The 22,702-nt window shown below is 40.8% G+C and overlaps 3 protein-coding genes across 4 annotated transcripts; 1 reads left to right on the top strand and 2 right to left on the bottom strand.

Moving 5' to 3' along the window:
* Positions 1–1,316: 1,316 nt before the first annotated feature.
* On the top strand, positions 1,317–9,153 carry LOC122786326 (sodium-dependent neutral amino acid transporter B(0)AT1-like). The gene is made up of 12 exons (XM_044052551.1): positions 1,317–1,608; positions 2,231–2,371; positions 2,965–3,102; positions 3,276–3,457; positions 3,539–3,649; positions 5,047–5,159; positions 5,247–5,375; positions 5,453–5,609; positions 5,775–5,979; positions 6,082–6,241; positions 6,332–6,494; positions 7,608–9,153. The coding sequence occupies exons 1-12, from the start codon at positions 1,473–1,475 to the stop codon at positions 7,824–7,826; spliced, it is 1,854 nt and encodes a 617-aa protein (XP_043908486.1). The 5' UTR covers positions 1,317–1,472; the 3' UTR covers positions 7,827–9,153.
* On the bottom strand, positions 8,004–16,672 carry tert (telomerase reverse transcriptase). Of its 2 annotated transcripts, XM_044052548.1 has the most exons (16): positions 16,360–16,672; positions 14,270–15,608; positions 13,995–14,184; positions 13,761–13,914; positions 13,514–13,681; positions 13,256–13,417; positions 13,074–13,175; positions 12,912–12,997; positions 12,713–12,829; positions 12,529–12,600; positions 11,914–12,102; positions 11,182–11,308; positions 10,425–10,486; positions 9,714–9,838; positions 9,474–9,611; positions 8,004–8,782 (listed from the first exon to the last, which is right to left on the bottom strand). In XM_044052548.1, exons 1-16 carry the CDS (start codon positions 16,573–16,575, stop codon positions 8,679–8,681), a joined length of 3,351 nt encoding a protein of 1,116 aa, XP_043908483.1. In that variant the 5' UTR covers positions 16,576–16,672; the 3' UTR covers positions 8,004–8,678. The 2 variants fall into 2 exon arrangements, with proteins under 2 accessions (XP_043908483.1, XP_043908484.1); XM_044052549.1 differs by lacking the exons at positions 8,004–8,782; positions 9,714–9,838 and having other exon boundaries at positions 9,491–9,611.
* Positions 16,673–18,302: 1,630 nt separating this feature from the next.
* On the bottom strand, positions 18,303–22,451 carry sync (syncoilin, intermediate filament protein). Its single transcript, XM_044052552.1, has 6 exons — positions 22,147–22,451; positions 19,480–21,050; positions 19,186–19,397; positions 18,831–19,038; positions 18,585–18,709; positions 18,303–18,515 (listed from the first exon to the last, which is right to left on the bottom strand). The coding sequence occupies exons 2-6, from the start codon at positions 20,986–20,988 to the stop codon at positions 18,467–18,469; spliced, it is 2,103 nt and encodes a 700-aa protein (XP_043908487.1). The 5' UTR covers positions 20,989–21,050; positions 22,147–22,451; the 3' UTR covers positions 18,303–18,466.
* Positions 22,452–22,702: the final 251 nt, after the last annotated feature.

Genomic DNA, 22,702 nt, shown 5'->3' on the forward strand with positions numbered 1-22,702 from the left:
TGAAGTCTGTAGAATATGTACATAGGTCAACACAATATTTTATCTAAGACGGTAATGTGACACTCATTTAGGGTTTGAGAAATATTGCACCTCTGGCCATATTAGGATTTTGATCAAATTTCGATTAACTGGTTAGCCCTACTCCCTTTTGACTCTAATTAAGGATTCCACTGAAGAGCTATCAAACACCAGACCTTTTATCTGCTTAATGTGCGGAGGAATGACGACATATTAGGCCACATCAGGTCATGAAACTGCCTGCCAATCCAATTCATTTTGAGCCACTGAAAACGGAAGACTAGGCATAAAAAAATCACTGGAATTCCTAAATGGTTAATGCACTAATTCAACCGCTTGAATTAAAGCTGAAAGTATTTTTAAATTTTTGTGGTTGTGTACGGTGACAAAAATACCAAAAATGTGTCATCTGTCCAAACATGTATGTACCTGACTGTACATCCAGGGTCATATTCCACCACAGTAGCTACAGTAGATGGTCTGTGACGATATTGTATCAGTTAAATGGTTTGATTGCCATTATTAGTAAACTATCTGTGATAAACTAGGCTATGATTTGCAATAATTAATGCAGGTTTCTGTTTTGTTCTTTATAGTATTATTACTAAGCAAGTGTTTGTGGATGACTTTATTGCAAAGTAGACTTACTGATTAATTAATGGGATCTCGAAATCATTATGAGACTAATTATAAATAATCTCTAGATTGATCAGATAAAAATACCTCTTTGGAACAGTCAAGCAACTTCTCCTGGTCTTTCATTCATCTTAGGTGTCAGCCATCTAATGTCAATATATTTCTTCTATACTTATTTGGTTTTCAGTGTTTACATCTGCCAGGGAGGTTATATTTGTGTGTGTCATTTGTAGTACTATACAGTTGTTGAGATAAATACTATGTTAGCATGCTGGTGAAACAGCTGATTTTTAAATAATAATCTTTTTAATATTTAGAGTTTTAATAAGAAGCTCTGCCATTTCTGTTTGAATCAACATACTCTAATAGGTTGGTGATGACACAACTTCATCACAATGACTTTTTTCAGTGATTACATCCTAGTAATAGTACTACTACCATTTAATTTGAGGACACGCACACCATTTAAACAGACGGGGCAGTTTAGACACTAAATCACGCCGCCTGATGCTTCTCCGTCTCTTGTTTTTGGTCTGATCACTTAAGAAAAAAAAAACAATAAACTCCAGAGTCTCTGACTCACTGCTGAGTCTGATTGGACAGAGAAGGACAGCCCCCTGAAGCGGGTGTAGACGAGAGTAAGGTGCTGGACATCACTTTAAGTGAACCACTCAAGACCTTCTGACAGATCTGAGATCAGAGCAGCAATTCTCCACTAAATGAAAACTACACTATCTGATTGAAGTGTATGCAGGGACTACTAGAACTGAATCCTTGGAACAGAACTTGGTTGTATCAAGTCTTTCGACCAGCTGAAAATGAGCGGTGCTAAAGACTCCGAGGAGAGACCCCAGTGGGACAACAAGGTCCAGTACATGTTGACATGCATTGGCTTTGCAGTTGGACTTGGAAATATTTGGCGTTTTCCCTACCTTTGTCAAATCTATGGAGGAGGTAAGACACCATCTTAACTTTTAATTTTCCCCATTTCATATTACTCCACAACATTTGATGTGAGAGAGCTTGTGCGTTTTATCCGAAATGTTGTTGAATAGTCCACAGTTATTAACAAAAGGACCATTGTGCGTGGTATCGGATCATTGCCTTATCTTTGTGTGTTTAATTACAGGGAGCATCAGGAAGCTTTTTTTCCCCCACTTATCTTAAATTCCACTATTTACTTCTCTGTAGCTGTCTCTGTGATATCTTTGGCTCCAAAGCCAAAGAATTGTAAAGGACCAGGGTCAGAGTAAAGTTCAGCTGATCCCTGAAATGTGCACAAGTCTATCAACTTCACACACCGAGATTATGAGTCTCGATACAACTATAATTTGTGAGATCATTTAGTCTTCTACATTTTTATGGCTACTCTTGCCTTAGCCTATTTACACATGTAGTAAGGAGTAATGTAATTTGTACTTGCCTGATTCAGCTCCACTCATGTTTTCAAGAACCTGGAAAACAGAAGAAAAATACTTCCTGGTGATTCTCCAACTTAAATTGCCACTGATGATCTTTAAAAAAACAAAGTATGTGGATAATTCAGCTGCTGTTTATGTTCACTTATCATCTTCAGGTGCATTCCTCATCCCCTACCTCATCGCTTTAGTGTTTGAGGGGCTGCCCCTGCTCTACCTGGAGATGGCAATAGGACAACGGCTCCACCTGGGCAGCATTGGTGCTTGGAACACCATCTCACCACTGCTGGGTGGGGTCGGTAGGTGAACTTCGTAAAAACTAAACTAAGGTTTTTTTCTCTCTCTCTTCACTTCTGTTACGAACAACTAAACAGATTAGCAGGATTACATTTGAGTAATTTATCTCAAGAATATTAATTTGAACTAAAATGCATCATCTACCATTGCAGTATGATGCGTATTTGTACCTACTACAAAATGCAGGTACAGTTATGTCAGCTATGCATAGCCGAATAGAAACCCCAAGACTGTACTGTTTAATAATTGCAATATGCAGAATATATAGAGGTTTGCAATGGATGAAGCAGGACTGTGTACCAGGAGGAGCAACAAATGTTAATATTGACTTGTTTAGATTTTGTCTTTCCTTCCCTTTCTCTGTATTTTTTTGTGTTTTTTAGTCAGAGTTAAGTTACATTTAGGCAGCAGAAGAACTTACATTTATAAAACGAACATAATTGTTCCATGATGGAAAGCCTTTCTGCCAGAAATTCTCCTATGTGACGAGCAAAAAAAAAGAAAATAACATTAATGAGGAAAAACTCACACTATTCAATATTTTTGGTGATTTAAAATGTATCATATAATTTGTTTTAAATATTTTCATACGCAGGAATCGCCTCCATGGTTGTGTCATTCCTGGTGTGTATTTTCTACAACACCATCATGGCCTGGGTGCTCTGGTACATCTTTAACTCCTTCCAAGATCCGCTGCCATGGAGCCACTGTCCTCTAAATGAGAATCGCACAGGTAACAAAACACCCGCCAGTCTTTCTGGCTGCCTCCGATAGATGAATTGTCACAAAGGTTTGCATAACCACACAGATGGCACGGACAGTTACAAGAAAAAGAATAATTAACCCCTCTAAGAAATGCATAGATCTTTTGTCATTGTTTTCCAACCTGTACGTGCATCTGCGTAGGTTACAATGAAGAGTGTGAGAAGAGCACTCCAGTGAATTATTTCTGGTACCGTGAGACACTGAACATCTCGCCTAATATTGAGACGAACGGCTCTATACAGTGGTGGATAGTCGTGTGTCTGGCCAGTGCCTGGTTCGTGATCTACATCTGTTTCATCAGAGGCATCAAGTCCATAGGAAAGGAAGGTTTACCTTGAGAAATGTATACAAAATCTAATTTTAAAAATGTGTCCACTGTATTGTAACTTTCTTTTAATATACAGGCTGTGTATGTGACTTCCACCTTCCCTTACCTGGTACTAACCATCTTCCTGATTCGTGCCCTCACTCTGCCTGGAGCAACTGATGGACTGTCGTACCTCTTTTCTCCTGATGTGAGTGTGGTGACTTGTTGCCATTGCAGGTGCTGTAACATTGCTTCTCCTATGTCTGTGTAGATTCTCATCCAGCTGGGTCATAGTTTTCTGAAAGTAATTGAATCCGTAGCAATTGGACTGGAACATTTCTGGAAAACATCTCTCATCCAAATAACTTCTTCACTCCTGAAAGTTGAGGTGTGAGGTGTGATAGACACTAACAATGATAGTCAACTACAGTCGTTAGAGAGCTTTAGGTTTCTACTGAGGGTCATTTAAGTCGCCCGAGGTCACATGACACTACATTAGACTGGTTGTTTGCTGGGAAGCAATGAAAGGACAGGATTGTATTTGGGAGATAGGTGGCATCGTTGACTTCCTCCTCTGTTGAGAGATGACTTCTCAACTTTAACAGAGATGTCTTCCTTCACTACTCTTTCAAACCATCTGTCTCTGAGGTATTTCTCCTCATTTAAAAGGTTCAGTATGTAATATCTACAGCTATCTCATGGCGAGACTGCAAAGTACAACATAGTCACCCCTCCCTTTCCCTATTACGTCAGGGAGCTGCAGTGGCTCTCACAGCATGTCATCCTCAACAAGCACCTCAAGTATTGTCTGAGGTTTCCATAGGTCCAGATGTTCTAAACAAACTTTAGGACATATAGTCATGCAAAGCTGTGATGATCTTACATCTAAAAAGTCAAATTCTAAGGCTACAAAAAACAAAGTTATACTTTTACAACTATACTTGTGAGAAGTATGTGAACTTTTTGTAAATACACCCTCTGAAATGTTACAAATTGTACCTTTGAAATGGTTTGACAGAGGAGACAAAGTTGAGAAACCGTCTCTCAACACAAGAGAGGGTCAGCGACACCACCCGTCTCACCTGACACAACGGAGTGACAAGTCTGGTCAAAAGGTAAAAACTAGGCAAAATAATGACTGTTCAGTAGGCAGTGGACAGTATGATTTTAGGATTATAACACAATGTTCCATCATGATATCTGCAAGAAAAGATAGTCGTGATGGTATTTCACAGAAATTCAAAGCTCAACATTGAGACAAACAGCCACAAACAAACAAAAAAAGCTGTTGGACGTCGTCCATTGTTGTCTGTTGTGTCGTTGTCTGTTTTGTTGTCTGCTGTTTGATGTTGCTACATCGGTATGATGTCACGCTACGTATTATGCTGATGCAGCCATTGGACACACCTCGCCTACCAAGTAAATGTACTGTTCTCAGTGGAAATGCAAGCTGACGCTGAGGGCTTTACCGTTCCAAAATGTACCCAGCAACTGGGAACCCAGTAGAAGTGGCGGGCCACAAATAATCGAGTGGAGGGACACTTCTGCTCTCGGGTGAGAGGTGAAACCCAACAATCTGATGTGTTATCTTTATGCTCACTCTAGTGGGAAATACTGAAGAACCCTCGTGTGTGGCTAGATGCTGCCACCCAGATCTTCTTCTCTCTTTCTGTGGCTTTCGGAGGTCTCATAGCTTTCGCCAGCTATAATGAAGAGAAGTAAGAAGAAAACTGGCAATTATGCCTGAGGAAACATTAATTGTACTGTATTTGAGCTCGTCTTTGATTGTGTTCTGTGTCTATTAGAAACAATGTTGAGAGGGACACACTTGTAGTCGGAATAATAAACAGCGCCACATCTCTGTACGCCTCTATTTCAATCTTCTCCATCCTGGGATTTAAAGCCAAAAATGTCTTTAATGCCTGTCTACAAGAGTATGTATGCACATCAGTAAAAATTCAACATCTTTTTTGCTTCCAAGTACCAATGAACTTTTGTATCTCCTCTGCAGAAACATCTTGGCTCTGACCAACCACTTTGAGTTAGCAGACCAGAACATTACAGTGGACAACTATGAGAACTGGTTTGAGTATCTAAACCAGACCTCTCCTACTGAGGTGGCCAGTTTGAACCTGAGGCACTGTGACCTTAAAACCTTCCTTGACCAGGTACTGGAATTTTAAAAAACATGTACAGTACAATCTTTCTAATGTGGCTGTGATCTACTCTTCCCTCCCTTTTCTCTCCTGGAGTACAGTACATCGTGTGCCCGTAAACAGCGCACGTCAGTATCCGTTTCCCCATTAATTTTTTTAAAATCTTCCTCCACATAGAGTGCTTCAGGTACTGGCCTGGCTTTTATTGTGTTCACGGAGGCGGTGATAGAGATGCCAGGCTCCCAGGTATGGGCCATACTGTTCTTTGTTATGCTCTTCAGCTTGGGCCTGTCCTCCATGTTTGGCAACCTGGAGGGAGTGCTCACACCCATCAACGACCTCAATCTGGTGCCTAAGTGGATCCCTAAAGAAGTTGTAACAGGTACATTCAAATCTGCGCAAATGTTCCCAAAAAGGCAAGAGAACACATTGTGTTGCCTTTGAATTCATATTCATTAAATCTTTTTTTCTCCCTCTTCTATAGCCATCATCTGCCTGATATCTTTCCTAATAGCTCTCATCTTCACCCCGAGTTCAGGGAACTACTGGGTGGAGGTTTTTAATACCTATGTGGGCTCTGTACCTCTGCTCATCATTGCATTCATGGAGATTATTGGAGTCATCTATATTCGGGGAATGAAAACGTAATCAACAGAGCTCTGCAATCTTCAGTCCTCAGATTTATGAGCAATTTTAATTACAATTGTTTTTCATTTCCCGTGTCCTCTTGACAGATTCGCTGAAGATATCGAATTCATGAACGGGAAGAAGCCCAACATCTTTTGGAAGGCATGCTGGATGGTAATCAGTCCTGTTATGCTGTTGGTGGTGCTGATTGCCTACGTGGTTGTGCAGGCACAGCAACACCCAACCTACCCCACATGGAACCCAGATTACGTAAGTAGGTTGAGGGTGCTGACATAATGCATATTGTTTTGTTCAAGCTCAATTTGACTGTATTTGTCATTAAAACTCAAACCCACCTCTCTTCAACTACTCAGCACCTAAAGACAGGAACATTCATGACTAATAAATATGTTGGGACAATTTTCTGGCTACAAAAGCAGACATTTGGTCAAAAAGGAAGCAGCATCTGCCAGTACTAAAACACAAAATTAAATGAATTGTTAGAGACAGTGAAGAGAAGAGGACGTCCTGTATCCACACCCTTGATCAGATCAGCTACCAAATTAAATGGGTTCTTTTTGTTCTCCCACCAAGTTCATTAAAAAAAATAAATAAATAAAATAAACCAATTCAGTGTTTTTTATTATTATTATTATTATTATTGTTGTTATTATTCTGCTAACAGACAGAAGTGAAAACAATCTCCATTGTGGGTAAACATGTGTAATACAGTATTAGATTGTGTTATATGCTGTTGAGGAACCTATAGTTCAGACAGATATTTATTACAGTAACTCTGATAACAGGTGCAGTGGGTCAATATTTTTCTGAGAACAGCAATTATAACATGTTGTTTAAAGGCTCTGAGCAACAAAATACAATTTTTTGACATATACAGTATGTCTTCCCAGTTTGACCTAAAAAAAAAAAAAAGTTGGAACACTGGAGCACCGAGTTGGAACACTGAGAAGCCCTTGAATGCAGCCTCACAGGAGTAAAAGGGGGCACAGAGAAACATAAATAATGTGTTATTAATGCATACCCAACCTGAAATGTTCTGATGACAATGTCCAGGTTTATTTTTAGTAGTAGAATCCATTTCTTACATGGACACTTCTCTGTGTTTCCAGCCAGAGTGCTGCTGTATGTAGCTGTATGAACTTTACTTGCGCTGTGTGCTTCTTCCGCCTTGCCTGCTCGGTCATGATGTAAAATGTGTCCCCATGTGCAGCGCAGTAATGTTGCTAAAGTCATGTGATGCTGATGAGCTTGATCGGCATTGTGTGAACTAATTTGGCAATGGGTTGAGTAGAAACTACAGCCTTAAAATAAAATAAGACATTATATTCACATTATGTATATTTTTATTGTATGTTTCTTTAGGAATTATTCCCCAAACCTGAAGTAAAGCCATACCCAGACTGGGTTTTTGCCATAATCATCCTCATCAGTGTGGTCCCAGTGATTTCCATCCCTACCGTGGCCATCTACAGACTGACCCGCCATGGACTCAAAAGATCCTCAGCTCCCACTGAGCACAACCCCTACTGCAATGACGGCTTTGAGTTTGAAGCACGGGAACAGAAGAACCAGAGTGCCTAGGAAACAAATTTACTGAAAACCTCTTCCCCATGGTCATCACCACTACAATGGATCTTTCTTCTTGAATCAGGAGAGTCGACATATAAATCAGTCACTATGAACTTGACTATTCATTTTTTTTATGTTTACATTCAGCAGTACTGTGAGGAGCTGGCCTCACAACAGGCAAATCACACGTTTCCTCAAAGATGGATTTATTGGACAGTGTAACACCACACTGAGACACACGCTTTTCTTTGCTTTCAAGTTCAAACATATTAATATTAACTTCACAAATCAGTAATGTATTGAACGTCATCACTGTGTACAACATTTAACTCACTCACTGTAATTATTGACAGTATTTCTGTGAGCAGATTGATATCATGGGTCCTTAATGGAAAACTATCAGGAAGTGTAAATCAAAGTCCAGACAGAGTAACAGCTCAGGGCTGTGACCTGGTTCAGTTCTGTAAATTGGGGATATAAACTTATTCATCTTTACTGTTATAGATTATTGTTTTATGGACTGTGTTGGCTTCAGTACTGGAGTGCCTTATTTATGATGTAAGTAGACCGAGAGGCTATTTTCTCTCTTTTTACAGACTCTGTGATGGACATGAAAATTGTTTTGGTAAACTAACAGATTGGAAAATCCCATCGACTGATTTCAACACACTGCTCATTCGAGTATGAGACAATGAAACCTAAAGAGAAAAAAACAACAACTATATTTTGATTTTGAGTTTGAATATCTTGAATTTGGAGATTTTAAGATAAAACCTAGATTGAACATGTCAGTGAAGCTGGGCATCATACCTTTGCCGAGGGTTTCAAGGTTGCTGGGTGCTATAAATGTGGCATGCTGGTAGTCTACATCTGGATGGCCAAGAAATCCACCGGAGTCTTTGGGTTAGTGGCCTGTCGGACTCTGGCCAACCTCAGATCCCCCAGACGCCGCTCCAGACTGCGCTTCCCTGACCACAGATGACAGAAGGTAATGAGATTGAGCTTTTATTTTTTGATGTGAATGGTTATATGCATCCCAACACCTGTGAAATCAAATGCAACAATAAACCAACCTCAGCATAGGTTAGAGTTAGGCATGTTAAGTTTGGTGTTTCTCTCACAGTCCATATTCAAAGATATTGGCCTCCCTGGCTAATTGTAGCAAGACTTGTAGTGAAAGAGATATGTGCTTATTATTCTCAGACCACCCATATGTCAGTGACTGTATTCCGAAACAAATCAATTTGCACTACTAAAATGTGACTGTCTTGATAGAGGCTGTAAGCAGCTTTATGTTCTTTATTTTTCCAATAAAGCTTTTGCATAAAGTGAAACATGAGAATTTGTTGTTATTGTTTTTTTTTGCCTAATTAGGTTTTGAGTTAAATATTGAAACTAAAATCTTTAGATTATGGATTGTTGTTCATGCAAAACAAGACACATCTGAACACTTAATCGCAGGCTCCAATGAATAACAGAAAAGCTACTCATAACTTTCTTATGATTTCTTGTATCTATGGTTTTATGTGTTGTATACATTTTGTGCATGTGCTGAATATTTCTTTATTGTTATTACTAATTACTAAGAGAATGTGTCACAATAATAACACCATTCATTGTGATAATCTCTTTATAAGTCTTTTGATTAAGGGTACATACGTTTGTGCAAATGTGGGAGCAGATCCTTATACAGGGGACGGTGCGGCGCCAGCACAAGCAAGAAGGAAAGACAGAAAATAAGCTCCACTGCTTCATATTGCACAATGCCCGTCTGAGCTTTGCTGCCTAAAATCAATCCTGGAAAGAAATGAAAGAGAAAATTATGAAAAATAACTAACAAGCTTCACATTGTTTACGTCACTTTTCTCCAGATGTACAGTAAACAGTGGGAAATGTTGCCTTTGTTGCAGAGTCTGATAAGATGATTGGCGTACTCTGCCATGTCCCATATCATCTGCAGGAAGTAGTCAGGGTTCTTAGCAACTGTCTGAGCAAAGGGCAAACTCTGGGCACAGACATGGAACCTTAAGAGAAAAACCGGACAAAACTAATTAATAAAAGCAAGAGAAAACAGAGACGGACTCTGTCCATTCAGATACTTACATTCTCAGGTAAAAGGTGGCAAAGTAAGTTCTCAGCTATTGATTGACAACCTTAACTGTGTTTATTTAAAAGGCAGTATTGTCTTTGCAGGCCTATCTATTAAGTTCAGGCCAGTGAGCATACATTAAAGCGCAGTGTGTTTATACACACGAACTCACTGGCCACTTTATAGGGTACAACTGTTCAACTACTTGCTACTGCAGATATCTAATCTCAGCGACTCAATGCATTTAGGCACGCAAGCAAGGTCAAGACAACCTCCTGAAGTTCAAACCAGCCATTGGAACAGGGAAGAAAGGTGATTAAAGTGATTTGGAACATTGTATGATTGTTGGTGTCAGGTGAGCTGGTCCAAGTATTTCAGAAACTGCTGGTTTGCAGCCCACACTTTGGATGTTTTCATTTTTTTGGACCATTCTCTATAACCCCTAGAGTAGTGACTGAGCAGAATGTCAGAGGAGAATAGCCAGACAAGTTTGAGAGAGAAGGGTGAGTCTGTGTTATCACCTGCGTGCTTGGAGCAACACCAGCTTGTAGATGTTCTTGTAGACTGCCTCAATGCAATTGGTCTGAAAAAGAAAATTAACCTGCCATTATAGTTAGTTCAAAAGGGCAGGTGCAACTAGAAATGGAAATAGAAAAACAAATATTGATCTACTGCAACAATAGATCTGTTAATTAAACACAATTATGTTAATGAAACCAATACTGTCTTTAATATGTATACATGATCTATAATACAGTATGCAAAATTAACCAGCTGTCATGTTTGTAGCCTTCTGTCCTACTTTGTCCTACAAATATTTATTAATGATACATTTGTTTGTCTTTGAAATGTCATGTGTCACAAACTCCATCTGTATCATGGAGCTTGGCAAGTTTACAACTTCCACTTTGTTGCCATTTATCTCCCCGGGGAGTGGGGGAGCCGCAGCGACACAGCGTTTTGTTTTTGAATCAAAACGCTGATAAAGTCTGCCAAGGAAGGACGAGGCCATTGTAGCTCATGTCTTTCAGATGAGACTGCTAATGTATTTGTTTTGAGCCTTTCTGTGCACTGTGGGGGAAAATTAATAAAAAGACTGTGCAAACATCATTAACAGCGTTGATATAAAAATATATCAACGCTATCAAGTGTGTAATAGGCTAGCTTTTGTCATTTGGAACCATAAAGAGTTTGCCAGGGCAACAGTAGACCATCAAAAAAGCCAGAAGAAGTCTGCTCTATTTTGATTTCACCTTTTGAAATGATTACTTCTCTGACCTTTAAGTCCAAGAAGAGGGTGTGGCATTTGAGTCTGAGGACGGCCATCATTTTCCTTTTCATTTGCTGTCCAGCTGAGTGGAAAGAGCCCAAAGTGAGGCTGTAGCGCAGAGACAGACCTGCATAGCTGTGAGGGATGAAAAATAAACAAGTAAACAAAGAAGACAGGACTAAGTATGCAAAGGTTTATCATGAAAAATGGAGATGCAGTTCTAATATTTTCAAGTATTTATCAAGTATATTGATCATTTGCGCTTAAGTGGTCTTTTGCCTTTTTGATTTCAACCTGTTCTTGGACTTTTCACGTTGGTCATATTTTCAACACTAAATATGTTGATGCTATGTGGTGATGCTCCATTACATTTTCAAATGATTACTGATGATCAGACCTACTGATGACAATTGATCTATTGTTGCATGCATATCAACTTGCATGATGGTAGGTGTTCTTGTCATACAGTCAACAAATGATACATCAAACCTCCAAGAACATTAAAGGAATGTTGCACAGTGTGGCAGCCAGGTAATAAACTTATATAGGATTGCTTAAATCTCTTTGTGTCTAGCTGACATAAGAGTATTTATGAGAAGATACAAAGTGCATGGGCTCAGTGATGAAGCATAGAAGAAAGAGTAGATGAGAAAGATGTCATAAAAACTGACAAAGCCCCATGAAGGAAATATACTCAGCAATAATTGAGCAGTATAATTACAACCAACGTGACATTTCACCTGGAATAGTCTTTGTAGACATCCAGCGTGTGTGTGTCAAGGAGTAGTCCACACCAGGGGAAAAGGCAGTGGAGGGGCAGAACGTGAATGTTTGGACAGGAACTCACATTTCCCGACATTTGGAAGTTGAGCACTACCTTCTGTGGGTTTACCACCAAGCCATACTGTGGTACCCCAGCCAGTAAGACCCTACACAAAAAGTGACAGTACTATTATTAATTAGAAAACAAAGAAGGCATTCAGCTGTACATTATGATAACTAGAGTTATTTTTTATTTTAAAATTTTACATTTAAATTGTGTTACCAACTACAAAACATTCTGAACGTTTTCTAACAATAATAACTCCACTTGAGGTGGATTCTTCTGTATGAAGAGGAAATCATAATAAAGCCATGTAGCACTTAAACCCACTGGCAGCAATTTTGTTTTCTTCAGAACAGTCTGGCAGCTTCACCCTAACTCTGGGTAATGAAGTTAATAATAACTGATTTTCTAAAAGTTCATGAAAGTGCAGGAGGAAAGATGAGGCTGTGCTACAAGACATCAGTTTTGGTTGCGTCACACTGTATCACATGAGCAGTGCTATGTTTGACAAAGCTGGTGCGATTCATACTCAAGGAAGTTTTGTGCTTCTTGTAGGTCTGGGGTGATCAGAAGGAAGTCATCCACCAGTCTCATCAGACACCTACAGGAAACACACATACATATGAATAAATACTGCCCTCTGCTGCTGCTCATCTGTTACTGCACTGACAGTGGACAACGTTAACTGACACACAAAGAGGTGAGAGCTGTACCTTTTGTTTTGAATGATATCTTTGAACAGCACATTCTCCATGTGACCATAACAGAGACAGCAGAGCAGACTGGACACGACTGATCCCTGGGGAATTCCTCTGCACTGACGGTACATTCTGAAAACAACACAGCACCACAATCAGAATAGAACATCCACTCACATTGTATGACATGATGCTCACAAATGTAATTTCTTACTTTTTTCCAAACTGAACAATACTGCCAGTTAGTATCTGAGTGAAAAACTGTGAAGCATCTTTCCCGTGAAGGTCTGAACAGAAATGCTAGAAGAAATAAGTATTGAAAAAAAAAATTAAATTGTATCAAACATTATTAACAAAAATAATCTCCGGATGTTACCTGCTCTACCAGTATGGCATGGTGAACTTTGCCTTTTTTCTGCAGTGACATCACAAACCCCTTCATGTTGGTGGATCCCATGTTGTCCTCCAGGAAATCTGCCTATAATGACACAAAACAAGAAAATCTCTGGAATGGCTAAAATATATTACATAAAGAACATACACAAGCATGCAGGGTACCTGTCTAACAAAGGCCCTTTTCAGGCCTTCATGGGAATCAGACCAGATCTTGGCAAAGCGGCGGATGGTAAAGAGTTCTTCCTGGACGGGTGACAGGGCCTGACCAACCACTTCAATGAGTTTGTCATGAGGCAGACTCTCATAGGCTCCACTTACATCCACCTTAAAATGGGAGAAATTACGGGATGATTAGATGGTATTTGTCCCCAATTTAAAATACCAAAATTTGAGATTGAGACACAACAGTCTTGCTTTAACCTTAACAAAGTAGAGAGGGCTTGGCTTGTCCTTTTGGGCTGGAGCCAAAGAGCGCAAGACATTGTGGATATCTGTCATGCCCCACACAGTGGAGCCCAGGAGAGAAGGAGTGGAACGCACACAGGCCCGCAGCATATCCAGCAAGTCCCGAACACGCCCTTGGTAAAGCTGTAACAAAGAAAAAAAATGTCCTAAAAACACTGTACATGCTTTCAGCACAATACAAAACTCATTGATATAGGCATACCCTTGTTTTGGGATCTGCTCCTATGACTCTTGTGATAGGTCTCATGCCATCAGACTTGGGAATGAAGCGCAGGCGGGAGATGACAGTGGTTTTGGGAAGGGATGCCACTTGTGTGGGAGTCAACTCCTCCATCTGACCCTTGGAAAGGTGACCTCTAAATCACAAAAATGTTGAGCTTGTTGTCAGTGACTGTGGAAACATTAGTATTTTTCAGATCTGTATACAAGTGTGTACCTGAAGGCCAAATCCTGCAGTTTAGCCCAAATTTCATGTCTGTAGAACCTCAGGGCATTCTTCTGACCCACACACTCAGTGACATAGAAGCAGGCTCGGACAAGGCTTACAATGTAGCCATCCACTAGCCAAGCCAGGAACTGACCCAGGATCTGGGTCCGGTATGAGAGCTCACTGGGTGGGAACCTGCCTGCATATGAGAGGGTTCACATTAGCCAAAAATACACATAACAGGGAAAATCAAAAAAAAAAAACATGTCACAAAACAATTTCACCTGTCTTACTGATCTTCAACCAGTCACAGTCATTCACCTTCATCTTCCACAGCAGTTCAGCCAGCGAGAGCTTCTCGGACTTGCCACTGCACAGGAAGACCCTGACCCTCGCAAAGAAAATCACACGGTTGTGGTCGGAGCCCCACAGCTCATGTGGAATCACAGCAGAGAGGCATTCCCTGACAAAAAGGTAGACACGGTGAGGTGCACAGTGTTGATGCAAGAGGGAGATCAACTCTCCCTGTCCTGGATCGCTCCCCTCCACCAGTGGACACATGCTCTGCAGTATTCTGCTGTAAGGACATCTCCTGTGTTGACATAACAGCTGACGGAAGAGGGGGACCATTTTGAAAAAGCGTCTTGGGAGTTTCTTTGGCTTCCTTTCGCGCCCATTTAGATAAGCCATTCCCTCAAAGAAGACAATTCTTACTAAATCTTGCCCTTGTAGCCTCTTGGGTCCAACAACACTCTTCTTTTTCCTGTTGAGTAGGAAGCAACGCATTCCCCTTCCACTGTACATGAATCCCAAAGTGCGAATGAAACACTGTGAAGGAGGTATAGGGGGGAAAATACCTGATCTCCAACTGGGGCCTCCCTCCGAGGGAAGTGTTGTTGTTTGCATTGCAGCAACCTGTTTGGAACCAGTACCATTTTCCACAGGCTTCACAGACTGTGTTTGCTCCGCAGGCTTCACAGTCTGTGTTTGTTCCACTGCCATAGAGGGCCCTCCCTCCACTGTCTCAGAGCAAACCTGTTTGATGTCCTGTGTGGGTTCTTGCCGTCCGACCCGTCTTCTCTTTCCTTTACAAGACTGACCCTTCTCCTCTACATTTTGATCAGTTTCTCTCTTTCTTTTTCTTCTTTTCAAATGTTCACTCATTCTATTCCTCCTCTTACTGACTTTAGGATTCTGAACTACGTGCATTGTTCTCAAGGTCATTGACCGTTGATACCTTCCAAATCGAGTACTGTCATGTGCCCTACTGCGAGGATGGAGATAAAACCCGGTGGAGGCATTAGCCACGGACACCCTGTCATACACGGGAACACCGCTAACCTGAAAAACACATGATGGAGGGACTGCCACAAACACAGAGCAGCTCTCCAACAGGTACCGTGTGATGTCTGTGCCAAGGCGTGCTGTGACTTTCTTCCACAAATCGCTGCCATGGATGTAAGCAGCACTTTGAGTTATATCTCCTTGGAACTTGAAGTGGTCTGCATCCCGCTCTTCCTGAGCCAAGGACATAAAATTGTAGCCATGTGCCAAGACGTTTCTTTTTCGTTTCCTTTTGAGATTGTTAAGAACAAAGGCCAGAAGCTCAGGTAGAGTGCAGATCTGTGGTCATAAAATCAAGAAAATAGTATTATAATCATGCTTAAGTAAGAAGCATCTTATCATATCTATACTAAACTGTAGGACAGCAACTAATGATTATTTTCATAATCGATTTATCTGTTGTTTATTTTCTTTGATTAATTGAGTACTTTTGTTGCTCCATAAAATGTTGATCTGTGTTTTCCAAACCTGGAAATAATTTCAAATGTCTTGTTTTGCCCACAAACCAAAGTTATTGAGTTGTAATGATTCCTTTGCTATATATAGCAAATAAACCAGAAATATTAAGAAGCAGATAATCATGAGAAACATGTTTTAACTATTAACAAAACAGATTAATCTTTCACCAAAATAGTTCATTAGTTCACAATGTTGTAACATATTTGACATTAACATTAATAAATTAAGTGTTAAAAAACCTAACCATAGAACAAGATGATAATATACAAAGCAAAAACTATTTTGACGGTCAAAAAGAGGCCTACACCAAATATAGATAACGTGACAGCCTTAAAAGTTAGCATGACAGCTAAAATTGGTTCGTTTTTATGTTGTTTATTCCTAACTTAAAAAGCTGTATAAGTTATATGACGTCACATTTAATAAGTGCATTGTTAAGCTTTCTCAGCAGACTTTATAAAGTCCACAAGCTCTTTTACAACACGACTCTGTCAAACTGAAACGTGTCAACCCTCGGAAAAGTTAGCATGAACATTTAACATTTCATTTTTAAGTGAAAATCTGACTTTACCTGACTGCAGCTCGGTATTTGCTGTAGTTCCCTGTCGAAGCAGACGAAAACAGCTCGTACAAACGATTTGAAGCGGTTTGTGTCCGACTGTTGGAGCAGTACAGCCCGCTGTCCCTCTCTGAACACGACGCTGTCCGCGAACTCCTCCAGCGTCTGTATGTGTCGGTACAGTGAGCGGAGAATGCCCAGCACGGCGGACATGTCCGCCGTCGACATTCTAACGGTTTTATTAAGCACTCATAAACATGTCAGACTGAGAAACGTTCACACCGTGAAGGAGAAGGAGGACATGTTGACGGCGAGCTTCACTTCACCGTTTCAAGACCCCGCGTCAATATAAGCCAATGAGCGAGCAGCTCAGGGCAAGCGTCCAATCAGAGAGCGTCATACTGCGGCGAGGAAATCACGGTTGACCAATGGCGAACAAGAAAAGTCTTGTTGTGTTTTTTTCTTCTTCTACTTCTTTTTTGAATTAGGACATGGTTGTATTATACATCTCACGTTATCAAGCAAAATCATGATTTACTAACGTAGTTTTACAAAGTTCTCATTTAAAAATGAACCTATTCAGAATTAAACACATAATGTTGATTAAGTTTTTTTTAAAAATGTGTCTCAATTACCAGCAAATGATCATAAATAACCATGAGCTCAATATTGATTAATATTAATTGCAATTTCCGGTCAGGCCATAACTAAGAATCAATTTGCTGTGTTTACTAATAAACATAACTTCTCTTAAAATGTGAATATAAAAATTAGATATTATTTGCATATTTTCCTCACATAACAAAGTAGGTAAGTAGGAGGCCCACCTGCATTACTGTACATCCAAGGCCCACCACACTTACTGTTTATATAAGCATTTATATAATCTTTATATAATAAATTTTATAATGATCGTAAACATTGTTTAAGCCTTTTTGAGTCTTAAAGAGATATGCCAATTCTACAGGACATACTAATTGACTGATTAGCTACATTAATTGAGTGAAAATAAATGTATTATTAGTAAATATATTGAGCCATATAGTTATAATATTATTATCATTATTTATACATAAAATTTAGACATGGCAATCAGTATCGGTATTGGTTCGATACTGGTCAAAATTACTACATCAGATATAAGACAGATAAAAATGTGAAATCTGATGCAATATGAAAATCACATGCTTTGCTATACTATGTAAATAAAAATCAGCAAAAGCATTTTATCTGAGTCATGTTTGGGCAGTTCATTTGTTCATTTAAAACAATGTGTGAAAATGTGGTTAACAGCTTCAAAGTTCATAAATGGTGTCGTCCAATCCCTAATAAATGTATAATTTCATTATTTTATGATATGAATATTTCATTTTATTCGTTATTTTAGGTGTTATAAAATGAAAATATAAAGAAAACAACAGTAGAAGTCTGTTTGTATTTGTACATTTGTGAGAGACAACAGGCAACCGTTGAACAAATCCTCCTGTGAGTGCTCTGTCACTGACACGATGATTCTGTGAAGTATGGCACTATTCCTGAAGATCTTCAGGGTACAAGAGTAACTGAAGCCACAGAGCAACACCTCTGCCAGCATTTTCTCTTAACCCACAATAACCTCATCACTACAGTTCTGCCTCTGTTAGAACTAGAAAATCAAATGGGCGTTCCCTTGTACCCTGAACTCCACTTGATGTATTTATCGGTGTCATGCTTAGCTTTAAAATATTTTCCAAACAAACCTTAGTCACACAAACAGTTGGCTGTGGTGCTTAGCTTTGTTTAAGCCTTTTCATGTGTTTAGTCGTGATGTATTGTGCTCTCCTTTCCTCCTGAGCTCACTCTCTCACTCTCACCCCATTAATGTGTTCCACTGTTTAGCTCTGCAGCCATGTTGCCCTTATAAGTACATGAAACCCTCAACTCTGTACAGACGGACATGAATTCATCAGTCACACTTTAGAGTACAAGAAGCCTTTATTCATAAGAAAAACCTTTCTACGAGACTGTCGGTCCCATTTTGTGTTTACGGCAAAACAATAAGTGTGTAAAGTGCATTAAATGAAACTGGGCATTTATGTTGCAGATTTAAAAAATAAAGGAAAAATATTAATTTGTTAAATCACGTTTTTGTCTCACCGACACACTCATTATGGTTGTTGATGGCAGCCCTGTAAGGAGATTAGAGTGTGATTAGAGCTGTTATTAACAGAACGTGATAGAGAATATTTTAATCTTACCTGTAAATGAGGAGTTGTTTGGTAAGACTGTCTTTTAACTCTTCTAGCTCTTTAGTTTTCTTTTTCTGAATGATTAACTCAGTCTTCAGTTCTCTGCTGCTCTCCTCCAGACAGTGCACCGTCTCCTGAAAAAGTTATTAAACGTAAGTGCTGCAAGAATCAAAGCTGAGGGGCAGTTTACCCAAGCCCTATGACAACTGTTCTCCTTTTATCTTAAAGCCTCCCCCTCTATATCATCTTACTCACCTTGTACTGGCCCACATCCTCTCTGCGATGTAAGCAGATAAGTTTGAGTTTCTCCTCCAAACAAGCTCTCTGGAGGTTCAGCTTCTGGATCTCGTCCTGAAGTGGTCTCAGCTGTGCCCTCAGCTCCTGGGCCTGCTCTTTGGCTTTCACCAGGGCTCCGGCTGTGGTGTCTCTCCTCTTCACCAATGCCACCAGAATGGGTTCATACCTGGCCAAGGCAACCAATGAATGTTTAATGAGCTTCTACCCCAAACTGACAAAATTGTGTTTTAGGTTGTGTTCCCTGTAAAAGTCAAAAGATCTAAATGCTGAAAACATTACAGGAGTAAAACCTTATACCAGAAGGTGACAGCACCTGTTCTCCAGAGCTTTTAGTGCACCCTGCAGATATTGCTGGATGTCCCCACAGGACTGTCTTCTGTACTCAGTCAGCTCTTCCTGGCTGTTGGACGTCTGACTGGTCTGGGCTTGAAGCTGTGCCTGTAATTCTATGAGCTGCTGTTCTTGGGCTAACTTCAGCTGACTCCTCTCTTCTGTCAGCTGGAGCACTAGAGACTGTAGCTTCTCCTGTAGCATGGGACGAAAGAGATTTAAAACAGTATGAGGATTTTGGAAATGCAATGCATCAATTTGTTTGTTTGTTTTTTACCTCTTCTCTCTTGAGCAGCTCCACCTCACGGCGCTGGTTGTTCAGGGAGGACTGGCTGTGAGTGCACTCTCTGACCATGGTGAAGAGCCTCCTTTTCAGCTTCCTGAGCTCCTCTTGCAGCCCCATTCTCTCCAGGTTCACCTTCCACATTCTCCTCTCCTCATCTGCTCTCTCCTCGCTGAGGCTCTGGATCTCCTTCTTCCTCTCCTCCCTTCTCTCCTCTTCTTCTCGCTTGAATATTTTCATTAGCTCTTCTACTTTGCTGTCAATGTGCTCCTCCGTGGATTGATCCTCCTTATTGCTCCCCTCGGTTACGGTTTGGGTATCATTCCCTCGAAGCTTCAGCACCTCTGCCAGCAGGTCCTTCCTCCTCTTCTCTAAGCACTGGACTTCCTGAATACGCTCGTCCATTTGAGAACCCAACTCTTTTAATTCGTTCAAACCAGATCTCAGATCAATGGTGCCCATTTTGAGCTCTGGTGTCTCTTCAGCTGCCATTTCAGTATCTTCTTCTTCAGTCCCCCGTATGTCTCTTTTTGTTTCTGTGTCGTACATGTGTCTCATCTCTGTTCCTTCGCAGTACAGTATTTCATTTTCATTGCTACCTAATGGCCCTGGCAACACAGACAGTGGATCAGGAACTGCCTGGTCTGTTTTCCCTGACTTTTCCAGTCCTTCCATTGAGACGCCAACCATGTTGTCACAGCAAAGCAAATTATTCTTCCGGCTTGTCGTTGCTGCTGAACCCAGTGAACCACCGCTGTTGTCCCTGGAAACTCCCTCTGCACGTTGAGCAGCCCAGGTTTCCAAACACATTGGCTGGTCCTCTAACTTAACTGGTGCCACTTGCTGAATGGGCACCATTGTTGTACCCTTGCTAATGTGTACATACTCTTGACTGTCATCTGTCGTCCATCCCTGTGGTTCAAAGTCCATCCCGGCCTCTTCCGCACAGCTCTCCAGCATGGACAACATTCCCAGCAGCTGACCCTCATACTCCACCATAGCCTCACTCAGTTTGTTGCCCGCTGAACTTACAGGCATTTCTGTCTGGCAACAAACTCCTGTGCTCAGTCCACACCTGCTTGTGATAGGGTCCATGCCTTGCAGCTGCCCTTGTCCTGGCTGCTCTTCCGTCCCGGCCCCATCCATGTGTGTGTCTATGTAGTTTGTGGAAAGATATGCTTGGGGAGATGCACTCTCCATTGCAACTTCCCCTTCGCTTTGACTGTGACTTGAGTCATGTGTGCCTGAGAAATCTTTTGAGTAGCGTGAGCCAAAAGAAATACCGGTAAGTTCCTCGCAGCTTTTCAGCAGGACGTCCATCTCTTGTAAATATGGCCGAATCAAAGCTGACTGATGCAGCTGTGTTGCCGCGAGGCTGAGGCCTGATTGTGTCGTGTTGTTCTCTCTCTGGACTGCAAGAGTTGTATCCGGCTCCCCACCCTCTTCAGTGATGAGGAGCGGTTCAAATCCAGCAGAGGAGGCGTTGTCGTCCATTACCTCCATTGGTTTTCAGGTAATTCTTGTAGCTTTGTTTGATGTAAATAGTCTTCACAACTGTCTCATCCCTTGACAAAAATATATGGATATGTTAGTCATCATAACTGATTGTTGGAAAACCATGTTGTGTGTCACAGATACTACAGTTGGTATGCACCGATGACAAGTTAATACAGGATTTAGGTCAGCACGTTGGCCGCATATGCCGATGTCATTAGCACATACAGTAGAGGCATGTAGAGCTGGAGAGGGGCACGATTATTAGAGGGTATGCGACCAGCAGCTGTCCCCTTAGGCTACATGCCATGGGCACCAATGTACTGCCTGGCCAGGGTGAGACACACGCTCCTCAAAACAAGTCAGTGCATGCATTTACGGCATCACTCCAAAAGTATTAATGTAAACAAGTTTGACTGTTTATGTCTGAAAGTCCAACGAGTGGCATGACACAAAGATAATCATAACATGTCAGTGTCCTAATGGATGGCATCTGTACTCTCTCCCCCCGGTGAATAATGGAGAGCTGTAATTTCACTCCCTGAGGTGTTTTGCCAACACACGGTCCAGAGACTCCCAGAGAGTAAATTGATCAAATTGACCCAATAGTGTCATCAAACAGATTTGTAATGTAGAAAGGGCATGGAACGACAAGTGTTAGATAGAGCATTGCTGTTTCCCGGCCAAAAACATCTCAAAATTCCAAAGTTGTAGCTGATACCTTTAGATGAAATAAAATAAACAAACAGATAATGTATATATGAATATAAAATGTACCCAAAACTCCCTATTTCCCTTTGGCTGGCTACTGCGTCCAGTGTTCCAGGGCTGGCTGGTGTTGTGCATAGCTGATCTAAAACCCTGGGAGTTAATTACGGTGACCAGCTGTCTCTCTGCAGGACAAGCATGGGCACAAGGCGCATTCCTGTAGATCTTCACCACCTAAATGCAGTACTGGCAGTCTAAACCCAAACATTTTTTCCTCAGACAAGCAACAACAAAATGTAAAAAGAATTTTCCTTTCACGACAAATGTATTGCTTAGTAGTTGGAAAGACAGGAGTTAAAATGAATGGTTGGTGGCAAAATATGTGAGGGGATTTCCTTTCAAACTTCATCTGTATTATTAAACCACTACGCATCACACATCAACTATAACTGAACTTACTTCCAGTGTGCGTGTGTCCGTTTCCTCTGTCCTTGTGCCGTATATCCTCTGGATGAATTTGTCTGGAAAGGAGTTCGTGACTCGAACAACAGAGTGAACAAAGTGAGCAGCAAAAAAAAAAAAATGAGCAGGAGCAGCGAGTGCAGGGGAACTGGGAGAAGAAGGGGGGTAACGTCAGTGAAGCCAGCCTCCCTTTCTCTCTCTGTCAGTGTACTGTGTGGCCATGACTACCTCAAATCTGTTTAGGTGTATTAATAAACATTGGGCAGGGAGAGAGAAACTGGGCAGGCCGTGTTAAACAAAGAAAGATGAAGGATTTGTCAAGATGGATCACTAAGAATTATAACAAACACCTGTCAGCTATATACGAACAGGTGTTTGGGGGAAATAAAGAATATGTGAAGTTGGTTTTGATTTTAATACCATTCAGTATTTTGGTAATTAAATAATGTCTTCCTTTAAAAAACAACCCAGGATCTTCACACTTGTAGCATATAAACAACGTCTCCGATCACCACTGATGGAGTTGCAGCTTATATTTTAGACGTGTAAGAAT

This window comes from Solea senegalensis, linkage group LG20 (genome assembly GCF_019176455.1).
Source record: "Solea senegalensis isolate Sse05_10M linkage group LG20, IFAPA_SoseM_1, whole genome shotgun sequence".
Lineage (NCBI taxonomy): Eukaryota > Metazoa > Chordata > Actinopteri > Pleuronectiformes > Soleidae > Solea > Solea senegalensis.

Coding starts and splice junctions, on each gene's coding strand:
- LOC122786326 (XM_044052551.1), top strand. CDS start 1,473: ATGAGCGGTGCTAAAGACTCCGAGGAGAGACCCCAGTGGGACAACAAG. Junction 5,160..5,246: donor GCCAGCTATAATGAAGAGAA/GTAAGAAGAAAA, acceptor TGTGTCTATTAG/AAACAATGTTGAGAGGGACA. Junction 5,610..5,774: donor TTAAAACCTTCCTTGACCAG/GTACTGGAATTT, acceptor TCCTCCACATAG/AGTGCTTCAGGTACTGGCCT.
- tert (XM_044052548.1), bottom strand. CDS start 16,575: ATGTCGACGGCGGACATGTCCGCCGTGCTGGGCATTCTCCGCTCACTG. Junction 13,682..13,760: donor GAGCAGATCCCAAAACAAGG/GTATGCCTATAT, acceptor TCTTTGTTACAG/CTTTACCAAGGGCGTGTTCG. Junction 11,309..11,913: donor GTCTACAAAGACTATTCCAG/GTGAAATGTCAC, acceptor CATCCCTCACAG/CTATGCAGGTCTGTCTCTGC.
- sync (XM_044052552.1), bottom strand. CDS start 20,988: ATGGAGGTAATGGACGACAACGCCTCCTCTGCTGGATTTGAACCGCTC. Junction 19,039..19,185: donor CTAAAAGCTCTGGAGAACAG/GTGCTGTCACCT, acceptor TGCCTTGGCCAG/GTATGAACCCATTCTGGTGG. Junction 18,710..18,830: donor AGGATGTGGGCCAGTACAAG/GTGAGTAAGATG, acceptor TAACTTTTTCAG/GAGACGGTGCACTGTCTGGA.